Here is an 18,710-nt window from a genome sequence, read left to right as displayed (position 1 = left end):
AGTAGACTCGGAAACCTCGCTTTGCTCGGTCAATTATGAGGTCGAACAAGTCGGCTAATTCCTGATTTTAAAAAATAAGGACGTGTTGGACGTAATTGACAAGTATGTGTGTAGATTGAAGGGCTTAGGTCATGTCTGGTACATCACAAAAAAAGTGTTATTTCTTGTACAATAGTACGGAAGTGAGTCGGAACGCGAGCGACGCGCACTTGGCTGGCATTTTTTTGTAATTCAATACTCATCTTTGCTGTTCGAAAATAAAAATGCGTTCATTTACGACATTCTTATTTATTTATATGAATAAAATTATGGGTTATTAATACATTGAACTTCAAATAAATATACAGATCGATGAAAGAAAATGAATAAGACTTCATTCAAATTTCGCCTAAATGGTGGGTATGTCTTTTAAAATTTAAAATATCGTTAAGTTATTCTGAGAGAACTGAAATCATCTTAAAATTTCACATCAGCCGAGGCATAGTATATTAATAGAAAGTCTTAAGCATAGATTGAAAAATTCGTCTTACTGAGTAGGTAATAAATCTATGGGTCTAACTTTTAGCCTTATATATTTTAAAAATAAATACAAAATTAAATAATATGTGATGAATTGTTTGTAAGTATCTAACTAATAATCAACTAAATACAATAAAATTGCAAAAATTTAAAATTGTAAATATGTAAAAACATTGTAAAAGCAATAAAAAATTACAGAACTTTTTTCGCTAACATAGTAGTTTTAAGTAATAGAGATTTGTTTCATGTTTGATGCTCATCAGAGTCCCAGAAATAAAGAAACCATACACTATAAGATATAGCCATAATATGACATATGTACTTAACAAAATGATATTCATCAATATTATTTATTATGTACGTAGGGACTTAACAAAACGAGTAAAGTACGTAGACGAAATGCAATAAGGCCATTACGCACTGGCGACTATCCCCGGCGACAACGTCGACGGAAGCCAACATTGGCAACTAGGCTGGGAGGTAGGCTGGGATTGAATTTAGCTAGTTAAAAATTTTTTTTCAGGGACATCCTTTTATCATCATCTAGTAGTCCTTCCCCTGGAAATAACTACACTATTTCCCTCCGCTGCTCTTTCTTATATCTCGGTTGCAACATTCGTCATTCGTTTCATCCTAAAAGGACTTTCGGTATTAAATTTTTTCTTATATAATTATTTCTGCATTAGAAGGCTAGATTTCTTCTACGCGACGTCTGGTCGCCTCAAGTTACTCGTCGTGTGAACGCTCCCATATACATCCGTGCTTCTGTTTGTCGGTGCGATTAGCTAGTCTCTTGCGTGTCGCCACTGCGCAGCGAGTAATTGCGGAGTCGCTCGTGCGACCAGCAACTACGTGCGACGGCGCATGCACACCACGTCACCTATGTAAACTACAGATTGTGGTGATCGCCATCCACTGAGTCGCTGGCAACTAGTTGTCAGTGTGCAGAGGTATCTGAAGGTAGATCTATTAATTTGGTATGCAGACTTATTTGAATTTCGTTCCTAATTTTGGGGACAGTCTAACTGAGCTTTGAAACACTTTCGGTAAATATTTTACTTACTTAGTTATAAGTAGGACGTAAATATTAGGCACATAGTGGAAATAAAAACAAATTATTAGTTACATTATACTCTAAGTCAGTCTTACATTCGGCACCCACTAATTAACAACAGTAAAGCAATCAAAATATTGACGATTTTATACATAATTTTAAAATATACCTATTATGTAGGTACCTACCAACAGTAGGTACAATAATTTATCATAATTTTGTAAGTATAGCAATATTTTCAACATACTTAAAAATAATACCTAAGTAGGTAAGTATATCAAAGAATAACTGAACCTGAATCACTTTCAGTTTCGGCATAACATAAATAGTTACACTCAAAAATATTTCTTAAGTAATAATAAATATAGATTATCCCGGCTATACTCACGAGCCACGAGGGTTAGTCGACGTGAGCCCACTGAACAATAATGAGTGAGCTAACTCAGTGTCTAACACTGAATGATAGGCACCGCGCTCATTTTAAATGGGTTGGTTCTACATTGCTGCTTCACTGGGTGATACTAAAATAATTTTTCGTAGAAAACCTTTTATAAATTAAAAATAAATGTCAAATGATAGTGGCTATTATTGAGTGTTACACACTGAGTTAGCGGAATCATTATTCATTTGTGTTGCGTGTAAAATGACAAATTTTTTTGAACAGTCGCCGCGTAAACAAGACGTTTTCCGCTCTAGTGCGAGGTAATTGTAACTTTTTGCGATATACTTACGTAAGTATATCGCAAATTATATTTAATGTTATGCTTGGCCATACCAAATGGCTGTGCGTTTACTTGGCCATATCATGAAATTGCCGTGCGTTTAGTGGCCATATCGTCAGACTATCTCCATTCCTTCATCCATTGGGTCAAGTCATACCATGATATGGTTAATAAACAATGTACCTAATAATTCATATGGTCTAATAAAATTTATGATTAACGATCAATGTTATGGGAAATCGTGCCCACACCCCTATACACTTGTGACGTAACACTTTCACGCGGTCGGCATTTATTTAATTTGATATCATTTAAAATTGTAAAAAAATGTGTAGTAGTGTTCGGCTTTGCCCTCGTGGTACTAGAGGTACGAGTACCTACTCTACAAAATCTTGGTCAGGGTCAAAATTTTGTAAATACATATCTCCTTTGTAGAAACACTTTATCGATCATGATTCATGAATCATGAGCGAGTTCATGCTTCGACTCGCACTTGGCCGATTTTCGGGCGGCTGTACAGTGTGCCTACAACCTTTTTTGAGGGCTGGATCTGCACCTGGTATAGACTCGTTGGCAAAGTTAAATGGGCCGGCGACGCATCGCTTTCACTGTATCGCGACCTTTTTGCGGCTGTATTCCTGCAAAAAGTCGCGGTAGGCGATCTCCTTAGATCTGTCCTCGACATAAATCTGAGATACAATAGTATCAAATGTACATCAATAAACTAAAATAAATCGTAGCAATATAGCATATTATTGTTATCACATAACAATGAGTGTAGACTTTCATCTAGCACAATAAGGTCTAGTCTCTAGATATACAGTTCAATGTCATTCAAAGTACTTTCCGTGCAAGGTTGATTGTCAAGTAATAAATATAATAAAGTCAAGACAATATGCAAATAACAATTCAAGTACCTATATAATATTATATAGATATTATAGATATTGGAGTTATTATGTGTTTACATTGCAAAAGCACAATAAAGTCACTTAATAAAAATATTACAATGTAGTAAAATGTTTCCTACTTCAAATTAAACTTTAATATTAATATCTAAATTTATTTCTTTCTAGAATTTTTATTATATTTAAGTAGTATATTAAAATATTCTGAGCAGATAAAAAAATTGTGCTTACTTATAAAGATAGGTAGATGTAATAACATATAAATTGTGGGGATATTTAGGATTTGAACCATTTAAATAGTTTTTAATAATTAATTAAAATCAAAGATACTAGTTACAATTAAAATCACAATTTTTTTTAAATTGGTTTTTTGTGCTATGATAAAGTTACTACTTACGCTGTTTGTGGTCATATTATGTTGTGAATGGAACATTTTATAGGTTTTTATCCTATTACTTACCTACTTTTCACAATATTACCCACAGTGGTTAGGATACAATGAGATTGTGTTTTAAGGAAAAAGAGATAAATGTTCAAAACTAAGTAAACAAAATAAATTCTTAAATAACTGATCACTTGCATATCAGATCATAATAATATAAATAATGCATAAGGCAGGGTTCTGTACTCATTCATAGCTGTATTTGTAGCTTGGTAGAAGTATTAAACTTCTTTAAATTATGAAGTTTAAGCTAGAATTATGATAAATATTATATACCAATAGAATAAGGAATTGTATTGCATTATTAAGTACATACTTACTGAATTTTTTGACACTAAAAAAATACATTTTATGGTAAGTAATATTAAGTATTATTTACTAATAGCATTTAGTGTGGTTTTACAGTGACGCTTTCGCCAGCGCGGTTGGTAAGCGTTGCGGGCCACGAGCTTTGCGTCTCTTGGATCGTCACATAGTCGCGCGGATGGCCGCGCTGACGGCAATTCGGCCACCGCACTTACCACCCGCGCGGTCGGTAAGCGTCACAGTAAAACCAGTCTTATAACTAATAATATTATAAATGTGAAAGTGAGCTTTTTTATCATTCAAATACAATACAATTTTTTTTTATTCAAACACAAGTCAGCCCTTGGATCACCTCCTTTATCACCTTATCCCCTGGTGGTAATGGTGGTGGTTTATCACCTGGTGGTAAGTGATGATGTAGTCTAAGATGGAAGTGGGCTTATCTATGAAGGAGTATGATAGATTTTATTAAACCCATGTTCCTCAAAAAAAAAAAAAAAGTTATTTTTAAAAAATCTGGAGATTAAGATAGGCTACTTTTTATCTCAGAAAATTAAAAAGCTCTCAGAGGATTTTTCAAAACCTAAATAAATGCATATCAAGTCACAGTCATCAACTAGTTACTAGTTCCTATTATAATAATATACAATATGAGAAAACGTCATGAGATTTAAGGTACCTAACAGAATAATATTCTAAACTATTCTTACACTTATTTTGTTGTCTAGCTAAGTTCAAAGCGCTAACACTGTTACCATTATTTAGTTACGAAAAATGCAAAAATTCAAGTAAGTAGGTATGTACATAATGTATGTAAATAGTTTTTACTGAGAAAGTGATGAGATTATAATAACATATTTGTAATTTTGTAATATTCATAATACCTAGTTCCTTGTGGTTCCATAAACTATAAGCTTTGGCAACTTTATAGCTATTAATAGAAAACTGAATAGTATATATTTCATATCAAAATTCAATCATATCAATCTTGCTTAATCACTAAGCTTTTTTGTTGGAATCTTATGTATTAATTTTTAACTCTGATTCTGATGTTTTTCTCTAAACTAAATTTAGAGAACCTGCATCTTTTTCTTATTGATAGTGCTAAAAAAGGATGAAACATGAATTTTAAAAAGGCTAAATTTTAGTGTGTTCTGTGGCACCGTAAGTTACGAGGTTTGAGAGGTCTAAACCAAGATAGGTTTTTTTTGTTTTTCTTATTACATTGGTAAGAATAAGATGCAAATACCCCAAAATTTAGATGCACTCAGAATCATTACCAATATTACTTAGTACATGTTAAAAAGGCATCATTGTATCACTGGAATGCAATTACAGAAATGACGTAAAATATATAAAAATTGTAGTAAAGATAAGTAGATACTTACAATAAAAATAACCATACCTGTCTTCAAGTGTGCGACATTTACTTACAAATTTTAATGGATGTATTTTTCACGACCCAAAATCCAATAGAGTATGGTGGCATAGATATATGGTTGCCATACTTCATGCGATGAGGTTGTAAGTCTGGGTATGACGAGTCATAATAGAGTGGCCACCCATTTAGTAGCACAGTTTTCGTTCTTCTATTATTAGATGGTGCACTTATTATATATTCGTCAATATTTAAGTTGTCACCATGAAATGCTGTCCCATTAAGAAGAAACTTCGCTTTCTCAAACTGCAAATTTATAGCATAAATTGTTATAGCTGTTGTATCATTTGTATACTTTCTATTGGCACAATGAGCATAAATCCTTTGAAACGGTGAACATTTACAACTGAGATGTAAGACTTTGTTGCCCACCAATCTCTTGAAAAGTACACTGACCCACCAATCCGGTAACGGCTCCAACTGATCATCAATCATACTATAGTTACCTCCGATAAAACTTTGTCGTATCACAGTTGTAATATTGTACTTTGCTGATAAACCCAATTTGTCTATCCAGAGTGGTGAGCCTGCATAAGAGTTTGACAGCCCCGGAGCACCACCACCATAGGAACTACTAGTTTCAGTCAGCCACATGGGAATGTGGCGGTATTTCTTGGTGTGATTTTGCATTGTTTCGATTTGTTCCTTGAGCAAGTCAAAAGTATCTGGGTTCCAAAAATCTTCTAACTTGGCAGTTCTGCTGTTTAGATAATACTGGTGCCAGGATCTTATATTGATATGATGAGAAACATTGCCCAAGAACTCTACCATATAATTAAGACAGTTTGGCCTATTTTCCTGTGGTCTTGTAGTATCAGGGCCAACCAGCCAAGATTTCTTGTATCCATGATGGTTAAGAAGTTTCCGAAGCTTTTTGTAGTCATGAGATAGTGTGCGAGGGCTGATGCTGATATTGAAAACATGGGGGAAAGAATTAGGCTCATTGCCAAGTTGCCAATCAATACTAAAATTTTTGTATTTAGAATATTCTAAAAGTTCAATGGCATTTTGGTCATTCCACTCTTCATTGTTACGGATGAGAACATTCAAAGGGAACAATAGTTTTAAGTTGGTTGCCTTACAGAATTCATTTATTTTTGTCCATTTGTTTCCAGTCATAATAAAGAAAGGTAGGAATTTTTGCCTGCATAATTCTTGAACAGCCACACAAACATCTTCAGTTTCTGGTGTCGCTGGACACTTTTTACACGATAAAGAGGGAATGTCGTCCTTGCTGAATATTAATCGGTCTGACATGGTGCCTCCGAGTCGCAACCTAGCGGGAGCCAAAGCAGCGGCCAACTCTCGAAGTTTACTCTTCATAAAGTCTACTTTATCATGATTTTGGATTTCGGATGCATCAATGCCAATGCTCAGAAAGTCTTCTGGTAATATTGATGTAACTTCTTGCTTTTCATTGATTGTAACGTAACATTTTTCACCTATGTTATACTTCACAAATACTGCGAGCAGTGCTATGTTACAGCAAAAAATTAACGCACAGGTTGCAACCAAGCGTTTATTAGAATACATTTTAAAAGAAGATGTAATGCGTATGGTATTTTTAAGGCATTACGAGAAAGCTACAATAGTGGCACCCAAATAGAAATTAAGTTGTGAAAAAAACATGGTAGAAAATTAGAGTAAATTATCACTGAAAGTTTACTGTAAGCACCTTTATATATTATTTACTTTAAACTTTTCTTTTCTACAAATTCTTTAGCCTTTACACTCTTTAGAATACACATTAGAAGCAACACTCAGCCTCAGACAGGCAATTGCAGTGATTTGTACCGATTTGTACTCTGGGCAATTCTTTTAGAATTCCTGCCACATTCCTGCCATGCCTGCCCTGTTCCTGCCGCACTGACACTGTCAGGTGTCATTTTATCATAGGCATAGGGATGTACGAGGGACTTCGTCTGTGTTGGCGTTTGCTTGCGCGCGTGCGGTGCCTTTTTGGAATGTTTTTTTTTTTTTTTGTTAAAACTGGCCGGTTTTTGTGTTGCATTTGGTGTTTTTTTGTGGTGGAACCGTGGAACTGACTGGGAAGCGCTCTAAAGGGGCGCCGAGCGTGTGGCATTTGCATTTTAAAATGTAGTAATTACAATAATATACTCTTTGGTACATTTTGACAAGATAATAAAATTGTTATGGTGAATAACTTGAAAATATCTACAAACTTGACATTGGCTAATCAGAGTAAAGCCAGATTTAAAGAAAAAAAAAAATTGTTATGGTGAGGTTGTACTTTTTTCTGTGTCTCTGTCCTGTCACCTGTGGGCTGTGATTTAAACCGTAAAATCACATATTTTGTAAAAAGTATGTAGGTAATCACTATGTATTTTGTTTGTTGTAAATCGCTTCATTAAATTATTGCTACCGCTCTTAAATCGTATTGAATTTATGCAACTTATGATAAGAATTACAAGGAATATACTACTCTAATGAGAGATGCAATATGTCTGATTCATCAGAAGATGAGGATCTTTCTCGTTTCATAGAGGCGGTGGATCCAACATTCGTGAAATTAATTGATGAATCAAGAGGCAAAACATTGCAATGCGTTACAACTGGTAATTTTTTCTAAATTAGTACCTATTTACCTGATCTACAAGATGTTCAGTTTAAAAGACATTCCACAATTTACAAAATGTGCTAATATTTTTGTATCTAATCTATTTTGGATTTTATATGTTTATTTAATGAACTATCACTGTAGGTACATCCTTAGACAAATAGTTTATTGTTCCATATAGATGTGTGCAATTTTGTTATGAAGTGCATATAATATGGTATATGGTTTTAAAGGATTGTTATCATTTTAGTAAGTAGGTATATGATTTTATTATAATATGGGTTTAATCTAGGCCAACCTCGTTCAGAGAGGTATTTAGAAGAATCTTCTCACTACAATGACGTCAAAGTTCCAAAAGAAATGCAGAAATGTATTGGTAACAAAATATCAGCAATTATCAACAATCTAGTAGAATATGTTGATGTTGAACAAAAAAGTGTAAAGTAAGTATAAACACTATTAGTATTAAAATGTATAGTGCCCATAGCAAGAAGTCCAAACTATACAAGACATAATATGACTATGCATTGTAGAAAAACAACAGCTGTTCTTGTGAGCCCTTAAAATGTATAACCTGCTGCCTATGATACTGCCATGATTAGACTTCAAATTACTACTTGTTTTGCAATCAATGTATTAGGAACATGCTTAAGTGGGGCTGTATCTATTATTGAATATATACTTAAAAAAACTGATTCACCACTTCCAATGGATAAATGCAGGAGGCTGTTAGTTTTAATGACCACTCTTTCAGCAACTTTCAACTATTTCAGACAATATGAAACCAAAGGTGGTGTAAAGTTGTTTAAAAATTCTGAAGGGTATTTATCATGCAAAGAAGTAAAAGATACTTACACCAAGTCTCATAATAAAATATCAAGGAAAAGTAAATGGAAGCAAAAAAAGCGACTTATTGATCAAGATGTCAGTGAACACAATGAACTTGGTATGCTTCCAATTGTCTATCTTAAACTAGCTTGCGCTATTGCGCTGCATAATAGAATGATTTTTTTTGAATAAAATATAAACTTTTAAACTAATTAGCATATTTTGTAGGATGTATAGCAAAATGGAATGACATTTTTAGAATAACATTATAGTAAATAAAAAGTTCAAATACTGGCACTTTTAATAGTTCATGAGTCTACCATCTAGTTGGCATAAAAAAAGAGATATTTTATAATTCAGATTTTTTTAATATGCTTCATTGTTGTAGATAAAATAAAGGCAGCTGTTGTCACTGGTGAGTATGTTCTGTCTAAAGAAGATACGAAGCATTGGGGTTCACGAAGAAAAGAAAAACTTTTTACATACAAAGCACATGGTAAAAATAAAAACATCTTGTTAGAGGTATAGAAAAATACCTTTTTTGTAAAAAAAAACAACTTTTGCATGAGTTTGTTACCTACTGTTCTGCATAAGAAGTGAAACTTTTCCTTTATATTCGTAAGTCATGCTAATGACTTGACGGTCGTTTTTTTTTAAATTTTGACGACAGTTTCCTTTTTATGATCACTATAGTTATATATTATTATCTTCCCGACATCGATTTTAAAAGAATTTGGTCCAGTCAAAAAAAAATTAAAATTTTGACAAGTTTCCTTTCTTATGATTACAAGGAAGTACCTACATTATGTCCATTTGCTAATTATATAATTTTTAAGATTGGTGAGATTCTTGTACTTACCTAATAATTTTATTGTAATTGTAAATAGGTATTTTGAAATATAGGCATATTTATAAATAAATAGAATTCCTAACCACTGCTTATTGATTATTATTTTACAAATACTTAATACTTACAAATAAAACCAATAGAAACATTAAGGAAACTTTATTTACAAAACATCATCATAAATATTATTTACAAAATATATCAATATCACAATTAACTGCTTTTTAAAATAATTGTCATAAAATTGCACAATTTTTGTACAATAAAATCTATTGTTCAAGGCATTTATCTGGGCTTTTTTAGCACTTTTATTTTATAAATAATTACTGCTACAGGATGGCTACAGGAAACTAACAGTAACCTTGAAAGAAATTGTTAGGTACTTTTAATGTTTTGCTTGGAGTGTATCTTTGCCTTTTATTTCATTTACCTTATTCAATTTGGTAGTAACAATAACAATGTTAAAACGAGACAGCCATAAATCGCGGGCATAAATAAAAATTGATCTTGTTTCAGCTGAAACTTGAACCTGAGCAAAGGTAAAGCACGCTCGATAGATTTCAGCCCGTCAGTTAGTTAAATAATGCAAAAAAAAAATCGTCAAGTAGGTACCTACCTATGTAAAGCATTTTCATTGCAAATATGATTTTAAGTGATAGGTAGTTACTTAGTTTATCAATTTTCCTGTTATTACTTTGAACACATTAAGTATTCTGAATCAACACTATCAATCTGATTTTTCCAATCTGACTGAATAATATAAAAGATTTTGAACAGATCAGAAGTTAATAGTAAGTACTAGCAAACTAAAAATTTAATAAAAGAAAATTAGATAGCACCTCATCACTAAAAATATGCTAGAAATAAATATAAAACTTAATTAAATCAAATTAATTTAAAACAACTTTAAAATAACTTAAGGAACGGGGAGCAATAACAGCTTGAAAAAAAACCGGCCAAGTGCGAGTCATACTCGCGCTCCGAGGGATCCGTACTCGGGTATTTTTTCCGTCATTTTGCACGATAAATCAAAAACCATTATGAATAAAAATAAATAAAAATCTGTTTTAGAATGTATAGGCCCTTCCATATTATGATACCCCACTTAGTAAAGTTATCTTACTTTTAAAATTGAAAATATACTTACTAATAATTATTTGTTCATGAGCACATTTTTTTTTGTGATGTAACCACAAATTCACGGTTTTCGGATTTTTTTCTTTACTGGTGCTACCTACCTGCCATGATTGTAGGTCAACGGAAAGTGCCCTATAGCTTTTCTCGACAGGCAGACGGACAGACAGACGGACAATAAAATGTTCCTATAAGGGTTCCGTTTTTCCTTTTGAGGTATGGAGCCCAAAAAATATTAAAAAGTATTTAAGTACAGAAATAAAATTAGTGGCAAGAAAAAATATTTGTTAGTAAGTGACAAATATACATGTTAGAAAATTAGAGGTTGGTATAGGACTATAGGGGATCGAATTTAATTTAATTGTATTTATAGGAGTATTTATGAGAAATTTGAAAATTGGTTCGTGAATAAACTGAAAGTAGGTATATTTAGTATTAAAATAATAAAACCGCTTTTATATTTAATCTACATTCAACTCAACAAAAAAAAAACTTAAACAAATCAGGAACTACTTCGTATATAATTTTTTTATTTCCCTACTTTATCTGTCAGTAAGACTAAGACAAGAGCACAGAATATATAATAATAGTAGGGTAGGTACATAAGAGCAAGCCCGCACTGCGAATTTTCACCGCGCGGTTTTCCTGCAGCATTCTGTTTGTTTGGCTGCGAATGATTTGAGTGTGATTTAAAGCTTTTATACATAATATTAAGTACAACTTATCGTTATTCATACATTATATCATTGATTTTGTGTATAGGAATTCGCAATCAACTATATGGTCATAAAAGTGCTCATTAAAAATTAAAATTCAAGTAGGAAGTATAAAAGGCTTCTATTACATAGAGCCGCACCGAAAATTATGAATGAAAAAGTACGAAAAGAAGGTCTGCCCGCGGCGTCGTCGCGTCGCATCTGTGCGGTACTTACCGACATGTTTCGTGTCTGTTTGTTTGTTCGGCTGTTCGATACGAATTTGACAATCGATTTTACCAAACTTCCTGATGAGCAAGAGGCTTGTAAACAGGTTGGAACTAGGACAATGTAAAACTAACTTGTTTTTTTGTCTGTCTGTTTGTTAGTTTTGCTGTCAGTTTGTAGAATACACTATTGTGGTCCGGTTATGGTGCGGTTGTGGCACCGGATCGTCTACTTGAAGTCTTATTCTAATTATGTATCTAATTAATATTTTGTCACGAATAAGAACACGGGAGATTCAACTTAATTTTAAAGTACGAATATTATAATGGCGTATTACACTTTTTGTACTATTATAAAGGGCATACATTTTACATACTCGTCAAGATTTTACGCAAGTCTACCCTATAAAAGCCATTTCAAATATCCGAAATTGTTCCACGTCTCCTTTGACATGAAAGCTCGAAGCTTTTTTCATTTTGGTCCATCTACACTTCGTTAATATTTAACTACAGTCTGCTGTCATCATTGACCCTTCCGCTCCGTACGGGGATCTCGTCTTGTGTGAACGCGCGGTTGTCTAGACCGCTGGGCTTGTCGGTTGTTTCTGGTTGCTTCTCTACTTGACCGTCCATAAGGAACATTGTGAGGAAGAATATGATGCTACCTGTAAAAGATTAGAAAAAAAATGTGTTTGTTAAAAAATACGAACAACTCTTCCACTGTCAACACTCTATCGTCTTGGTATTTTCGCTTACAGTCGAAAATCTAGCCAAGATACCTACTTCTGCGCGAGAGTTGTAGGTGCAAACTTGCAAAGTGCAAACCCACCCTCTGGTCCGACACTACCAGTGCCGAGTGCATGGACCGGTTAACCACGACAACCGGTGATAGTAAGGATCTATTCACTCTTGTCTTGAAAATATTTACGTTATATGTGGCAGATGGTGGCAGTAAACATGGATGGTTCGTATCATAAATGTCAGAAACATTTGTCGTATGAGTAGTTTGGATGTCGACCACATAAGGATGCCAACGTTCACAATTTCTCGTTGTTATGTGGTAGATCGGAAAAGGAGGAACAAGGTTGTGAAGTTCCTGAGCACATTCTCCAAAGTATAGCCGATAAAGACTGATAAGCTTGCGACATTACATCGGTGCACTTGTACGTTGTCGCATGAAAATATAGATGGAATTAGAAAAGCCTTACTGATTCCATAAAAGCCAGCGTAGAAGATCATGATGGATTCTCTGTAGCCGATAGCCTTGGAGACCGGGTCCACCAGGATGGGCAGGTTTCCGCCGATGTTGTTCATGACGAAGAGGAACACCCCCACGGTGGTGGAACGGACAGCCAGTGGCACTATTTCTACCAGGATAGCGAATACTATTCCGAACCACATCTCCGCTGGAATAAATAGTTAGCACAATTTTAGAAATGTACCTAAATACCCGGTATATACCACGATTTCTAGTTGTAGGATTATTCAAACCAGGACAGTGTCGTACGACGTCCAAAGTTAATTAGATAAATGGTCAAGGAACATACTACTCTTGATAGTGATAATGACATTGGTATTTTGCTGGACAGTTCATGAAGTTCCAGCGAAAAGAACAAGAAAGCGGGTAGGTACCAAAAGTGTGAAGTGCCTATGAACAATTTTTTTCGGTTTACTGTAGTTGAAAGAATATATTTAGCTTTCTTTAAATATTCAATTAAATAATTTTGAGGACTTGATTGTATTCACTTATGTACCTATGCCCAAATGCATACTGCCGGATCATCTTATCTTTAAAATGGCTTTATATTTAGATTTATTAGTTAGGTTTAAATTCAATAAAATGAAAAATATAAATGAATTTATACTTAACCTATTTTTTGTTATTTAAGTACCTATATCAAGGCTTTGTTATTATTAAAGTACGTACAGGATATATGTTTTATTTAGAGGACAATGTTAAAGTGGTTTTATTAAAAATGTTTTTCTCACCGAAGAAGTATGAAAAAGCGAGTGTTATCATGGCCCACAGCGGTCCAAAGGCGACTGAACCAAAGGCCGGTAGAGTGGCAATCAGCTGTGATAACGCCAGAACCAGCACTCTTGACCTGACACCCATCTTGGACACGATTCTGAAATAAGTAAAATTCATGTCATACTCATCTTCGGCCCACTACTGAGCACGGGTCTCCTCGTAGTATGAGAGGGGTTTAGGCCATAGACCGTGCACTATGGTGCACTAGCTAAGTGCAGATTGACAGACTTCACATATGATTGAGAACATTCTCAGGCATGCAGGTTTACTTTTTAATTTACATAATATATTACCTATGTTTTCGAATGCAAAGGCACTTGTGTGTGGGCCAAACTCGGTTAATTTTGATGAGTTGAAGTGAAGCTTTGCTTATTTTTGCTAACAAGGGGGAGGAGGGGGTTAAAATACTAAAATCGGGGAAATCTCGTCTTGTCTACATCTAATAATAATGCACTTTTGTCAGAGTAGGTAAATTGTGTGTGCATGTCGTACGTTGAATGTATTCTAGATTTGTGTGCTGTTGTGTAAAACAGCACACAAATCAAACAGGTGCGTCCTTGCTTTTTTTCCTACTTTGATGGTGGCGGTGTTTATAGCATCCTGTACGTTGCACCTTATTTAAGCTCGAATGTCCTTTTTTTTGCGTAAGCTTGTGCTAGGAGTACGTACGACAATAGTGCAACGGGTGGGGTTTGAACCGGTGACCTTTCGGTTTTCAGTACGATCCTATAATCGTTGAGCTATCGAGGCTATAATTTTGAGAACTAGCTGTAATGAGAATGACTTACTTGTCTGAGATAACACCTCCGACCACCACGCCTACGGAGCCGATGCCGACGGTGACAGCGAACAGCCACCAGCCGAGGTCGACGTCGGGGAAGTAGTCGCGGTAGTACAAGTCGGCGTTGTACGCGAAGCACATGCCACCTACATATTCAATTGGATTTTAGGAACATTTCAGTAGCTGACGCCCGCGACTTCGTCCGCGTGGATTTAGGTTTTTCAAAATCCCGTAGGAATTCTTTGATTATCCGCAATATAAAGTAGCCTATGTGTTAATCCAGGGTATAATCTAACTCCATTCCGAATTTCAGCCAAATCCGTTCTGTAGGTTTTGCGTGAAAGAGTAACAGACATACACACATACACACAAACTTTCGTCTTTATAATACAAGTATGATAGAGTCGGTTATTATTTGGGTTGGTTATAATTTTAGGGAGATAAAATTGTATGTATCTAACGGTATCTAACATACAATTTTATAAGAAAGTAAAGAAATTATCTAATTTTACTACGCACCCATATTAGGAAGTGCGAAAGATGTGTGCGAATGTTTGTTCATTTGTCCATCAAACACGCCACAACGGAGCAATAATAGATCGACTTCTTAAAGACCCAGAGAGTTACAGGTTATCTCGGAAAATCAAAGAGTTCCCACGGGATTTTTGAAAACCTAAATCCATACGATCCACACATTGTGATCAAACACCGAATCTTACCACAATGTCTAATTGATGCAGCAATGCATAACAGAAGAATCCTGGGCTGAGCGATGACATGCCAGATGGTCACCTGAGGCATCTTCTTGCCAGATTCTACGGTTGAATCTCCTCCTTTGGTGTTACCAGCATCTGCGAAACAAAAAATATATTTAAGTGCAATACTTAAATACCTAATTTGTCCTAACTCAGGACTTTTAAGGCTGCTTGCCCACCAGAGAAGTACTACGTTTCTATAAGCTATGACGTGTGTCAAACCCACCAATAGAATCAAATTACTTGCTGTAGACATAATGATGGGGAACGTGAAATACTTAGTAGGTACCTAATTGTTAGACCGAAAATTATTTCACAAATTAAAAAGTTACCTTCTTCTCCAATAGTAGTTCTGGCTGGTTCGCGAAGAGTCAGGAATGTCAGTATGGCGATAAGGATCCCGACTACACCGGTTGCATAGTAGCACAGACGCCAGCTCTAAAAATATGATTTTCGTAAAGTATTTTTTAATTCAGGATAGGCAAGCCTAGAAGTAGATAGACAAACTTGATAAAAATCATGCCCAATATATTTTCTTTTTATTCTGTTACAAGTTAGCCCTTGACTGCAATATCTTACAAGTGGTATGCATTCTACGATGGAAGCGGACTAGATTGGAAGGGATATTTATCAGCTTATACGTAGAATCGTGCCGGCACGCTAAATCGCTTGACGGCATGGCTTTGCTGAGGTGGTAACTAGCCACGCCCGAAGCCTGGTTACCAGAACCGCCCAGAGACTAAATTATAAGTTCCTAATTGCCCCTGCCAAGAATTGGAACCCGGATCTCCTGCCTATGAGATCACTGTGCACTGTACCAGGGAGGTTGTCAAAATTGAGCCTTGAATGAGGTCTATGTTGGAGCGTGCTTGTCTAGAAAGTGTCTTTATGCAAGTTTGTGATGGAAAACAAACAAACTACGTAGGTACAGTCAGCAACAAAATTAGATTTGCACTCACCAGTACAAGCGACTATGGACGGGTGAAAATCTAGCTTTGTTGCTGACTGTACATATGGACACAAACTGCGATAGCTACCTACACAATAAAACCTCACACTGAACGAGTGTAGGTACGGTTTACTAGACACTGTTAAAAGTGAAATTATAAAGACGACACGCAAAGTTGTTACTTGGAGAACTTTAATTTCTACGAGCCGCGTAGGACTTACCTACTGCCGTTTATGTAAATTGTGTTTATCCAAGCTTTCTGTCAACCCGTCAGTTATTTCAAAGCAAGTTACCGCGATCTTTTAAACTAAACAGATGTAGCTTACCAGTCCCCAAGCATTCAACTCTGGGATATACCGCCCCACTGGAAAAGCGATACCATATCCTCCATAAATGCCCCAGTTGAAGATAGACAGCACCAACGCTCTCTGGTGTTCCGGGAACAGGTCTGTAAGGATTCCAGTCGCTAGCGGATTGCACCCGGACTCGCCTGCAGCCATCACCATTCGGAGTAGCACTAGATGCCAGTACTCTGTCACAGTCCCCATCAAAAGGATCGCCACTACGAAAACCGCTGTGCATATGCTGAGAATTCGAGCTCTGTTGTATCTGAAAAAAAAGTAGGTAAGTACTTATTGTTTTATGCAGTTTGGAATATTCGTGCGATAGGTAGATAATAGATATACATCATCATCATCATTAATAACCCATTGCTCCAGCTCACTGCGGAACATGGGTATCCGCTCAGAATAACTCCTTGGCCATAGTTCACAACGCTGGCCAAGTGCGGATTGGCAGACTTCACACATCTTTGCGAACGATATGGAGAACTCTCAGGCATTCCGATTCCCTCTCGATGTTTTCCTTCACCGTTAAAGCAAGTGATCTCAACTACTTTAAACGCACATACCTAACTCCAAAAAGTTAGAAGTGCCTGCCCGGGATCAAATCCCGGACCCCTTGAAAGAAGAGGTCAACATCTCTACATTCGATAGGCCTACCTACATAGATAGGTTTAAACTTAAAAAGCTCGTAGGTTTTATAGTAGAAAATTTGGAATTTTGGATGGAAAAAAGTCAGGTATTTTATGTCGCTTCAATCATGTACCATACCGTTTTTCTTAGAAATAGGTATAGAAATCAGTTGAGACTTGAGTTATAGTATACGAACAAGTGAACATTTCCGGTTTTACGTTTCTGTTACCTTCCGAAATATACTTTCCCTATTAATATTGGTAAGAACACTTACTTATCAGCAGCTACGCCCAAAATAACCCCGACGACGGTAAACACTGCCATGTATGCGGGCCCGGCGAGAACTTGGTAGTCGATCCCGAGGCCATTGTAGCCCCACTCGCAATATCTTGTACCATTGAGCGTGAGAGATTCGCATCTGAAAGGAAGTGCAAGTTTTTTTCAATAAGTAGATACCTAGGTGTAAAAATGTTTATGACGAAAGTCACGGTCTAAGATGAAAGTGTTTTAATTGGGTAATTAGCTACCTTTATTGAACGTTGAATAAGTAGATATTTATCTATGGAATAAGTAAGCTCCCCGGGGCCCGGGCTAAGCCAGGACAAGTCAACTAGTCATCAATAAGCGCAAGCAAAGTTTTTAATTTTCCTGAAACTAGCCTATTTACATTAAAAGTATAATTTTTCACTTTTTATTTTTTACGAGGGCCCCAACTCCAGCACAAACAAGCTGGCTCTGGGTACTTTGGGTACTGAGTATAAATGCACGGGGCAAATTAGAAATTAAGTTTAATATACACCGTAAATAACCGTAGGTAGGTACGTACCTAATAGATACGTGGTAAATACCTACCTACTAGATTAACATAATATACTTACCTACTTATTGTGTGTATGCCTGAAACCTATTTGCCAATAATTGTCAATACAGTGTGAGTGATATAATTACCAATCTAAAAATCCTATACAAATAAAAAAACAAGCAAAAAGTACAAAAAGTGGATTGCTACTTTTTGCAGATGTCTGTCATTTCGTACTAGATGTACCTACCTAGTTCTATATTCAGCCAGGCATAGGTACCTACCTACCTGTTGTTGAAGTTTTTGTTCATGAACGTGACATATTGATTAGAAGGGTTACAATAGCCTGACAGGGTTGTCGTTTCGTTATTTTTTGAGTATTTTATTGATACAGAAAGAATGTCCTAACGATTTTTGAGAATCAAATCATCAACAATTAACTTATTTTGACTACTTATCTACTTAGTGACTGTGTGCAAGTTAACTATAATAATTTCGATGAGGTGGAATAGGCTTTGTTTAGGTGCTCGTGAGCATGTTAATTATTTTTTATTGATAATTAATAGAATAAGTAGTTACCTAGGTATGTTTTACAAAATTTTTACAATTGGGTATTTTACTACTTTTGAATTTGATAAATATTATTACTTTATTATAAACAAGGATAAAAATAATGACGTACGCTGAAAAAAATATTAAAATCCAACAAATATTTACAAAGT

General features: G+C 35.3%; 3 protein-coding genes across 5 annotated transcripts in view; 1 reads left to right on the top strand and 2 right to left on the bottom strand.

Annotated features, from left to right (window-relative positions):
* Positions 1-7,241, bottom strand: part of LOC123871289 (heparanase-like) — a 35,116-nt gene extending 27,875 nt beyond the window's left edge. For both annotated transcript variants that reach the window (XM_045915006.1, XM_045915005.1), the window contains exon 1: positions 2,119-7,241. In XM_045915006.1, coding sequence (XP_045770962.1) covers positions 5,378-6,922 — 1,545 coding nt within the window. In that variant the 5' untranslated portion in view covers positions 6,923-7,241 and the 3' untranslated portion in view covers positions 2,119-5,377. The remainder of the gene's footprint in view (positions 1-2,118) is intronic.
* A 415-nt stretch (positions 7,242-7,656) lies between these two features.
* LOC123871308 lies at positions 7,657-10,662 on the top strand. 2 transcript variants are annotated; one of them, XM_045915047.1, is made up of 5 exons: positions 7,657-7,803; positions 7,851-7,965; positions 8,260-8,410; positions 8,741-8,913; positions 9,184-10,662. In XM_045915047.1, exons 2-5 carry the CDS (start codon positions 7,851-7,853, stop codon positions 9,321-9,323), a joined length of 579 nt encoding a protein of 192 aa, XP_045771003.1. In that variant the 5' UTR covers positions 7,657-7,803; the 3' UTR covers positions 9,324-10,662. The 2 variants fall into 2 exon arrangements, with proteins under 2 accessions (XP_045771003.1, XP_045771002.1); XM_045915046.1 differs by having other exon boundaries at positions 7,657-7,965; positions 9,184-10,659.
* A 327-nt stretch (positions 10,663-10,989) lies between these two features.
* Positions 10,990-18,710, bottom strand: part of LOC123871291 (protein spinster homolog 1) — a 41,058-nt gene continuing 33,337 nt past the window's right edge. Inside the window, exons 4-11 of the mRNA XM_045915008.1 lie at positions 17,464-17,607; positions 16,542-16,824; positions 15,599-15,704; positions 15,231-15,362; positions 14,519-14,657; positions 13,688-13,827; positions 12,907-13,104; positions 10,990-12,363 (exon numbers count right to left, since the gene is read on the bottom strand). Coding sequence (XP_045770964.1) covers positions 12,206-12,363; positions 12,907-13,104; positions 13,688-13,827; positions 14,519-14,657; positions 15,231-15,362; positions 15,599-15,704; positions 16,542-16,824; positions 17,464-17,607 — 1,300 coding nt within the window. The 3' untranslated portion in view covers positions 10,990-12,205. The remainder of the gene's footprint in view (positions 12,364-12,906; positions 13,105-13,687; positions 13,828-14,518; positions 14,658-15,230; positions 15,363-15,598; positions 15,705-16,541; positions 16,825-17,463; positions 17,608-18,710) is intronic.

This window comes from Maniola jurtina, chromosome 13, assembly GCF_905333055.1.
Source record: "Maniola jurtina chromosome 13, ilManJurt1.1, whole genome shotgun sequence".
Lineage (NCBI taxonomy): Eukaryota > Metazoa > Arthropoda > Insecta > Lepidoptera > Nymphalidae > Maniola > Maniola jurtina.
The sequence above is the reverse complement of the archived record's forward strand: the minus strand, read 5'-3'. Positions and strand labels throughout refer to the sequence as shown.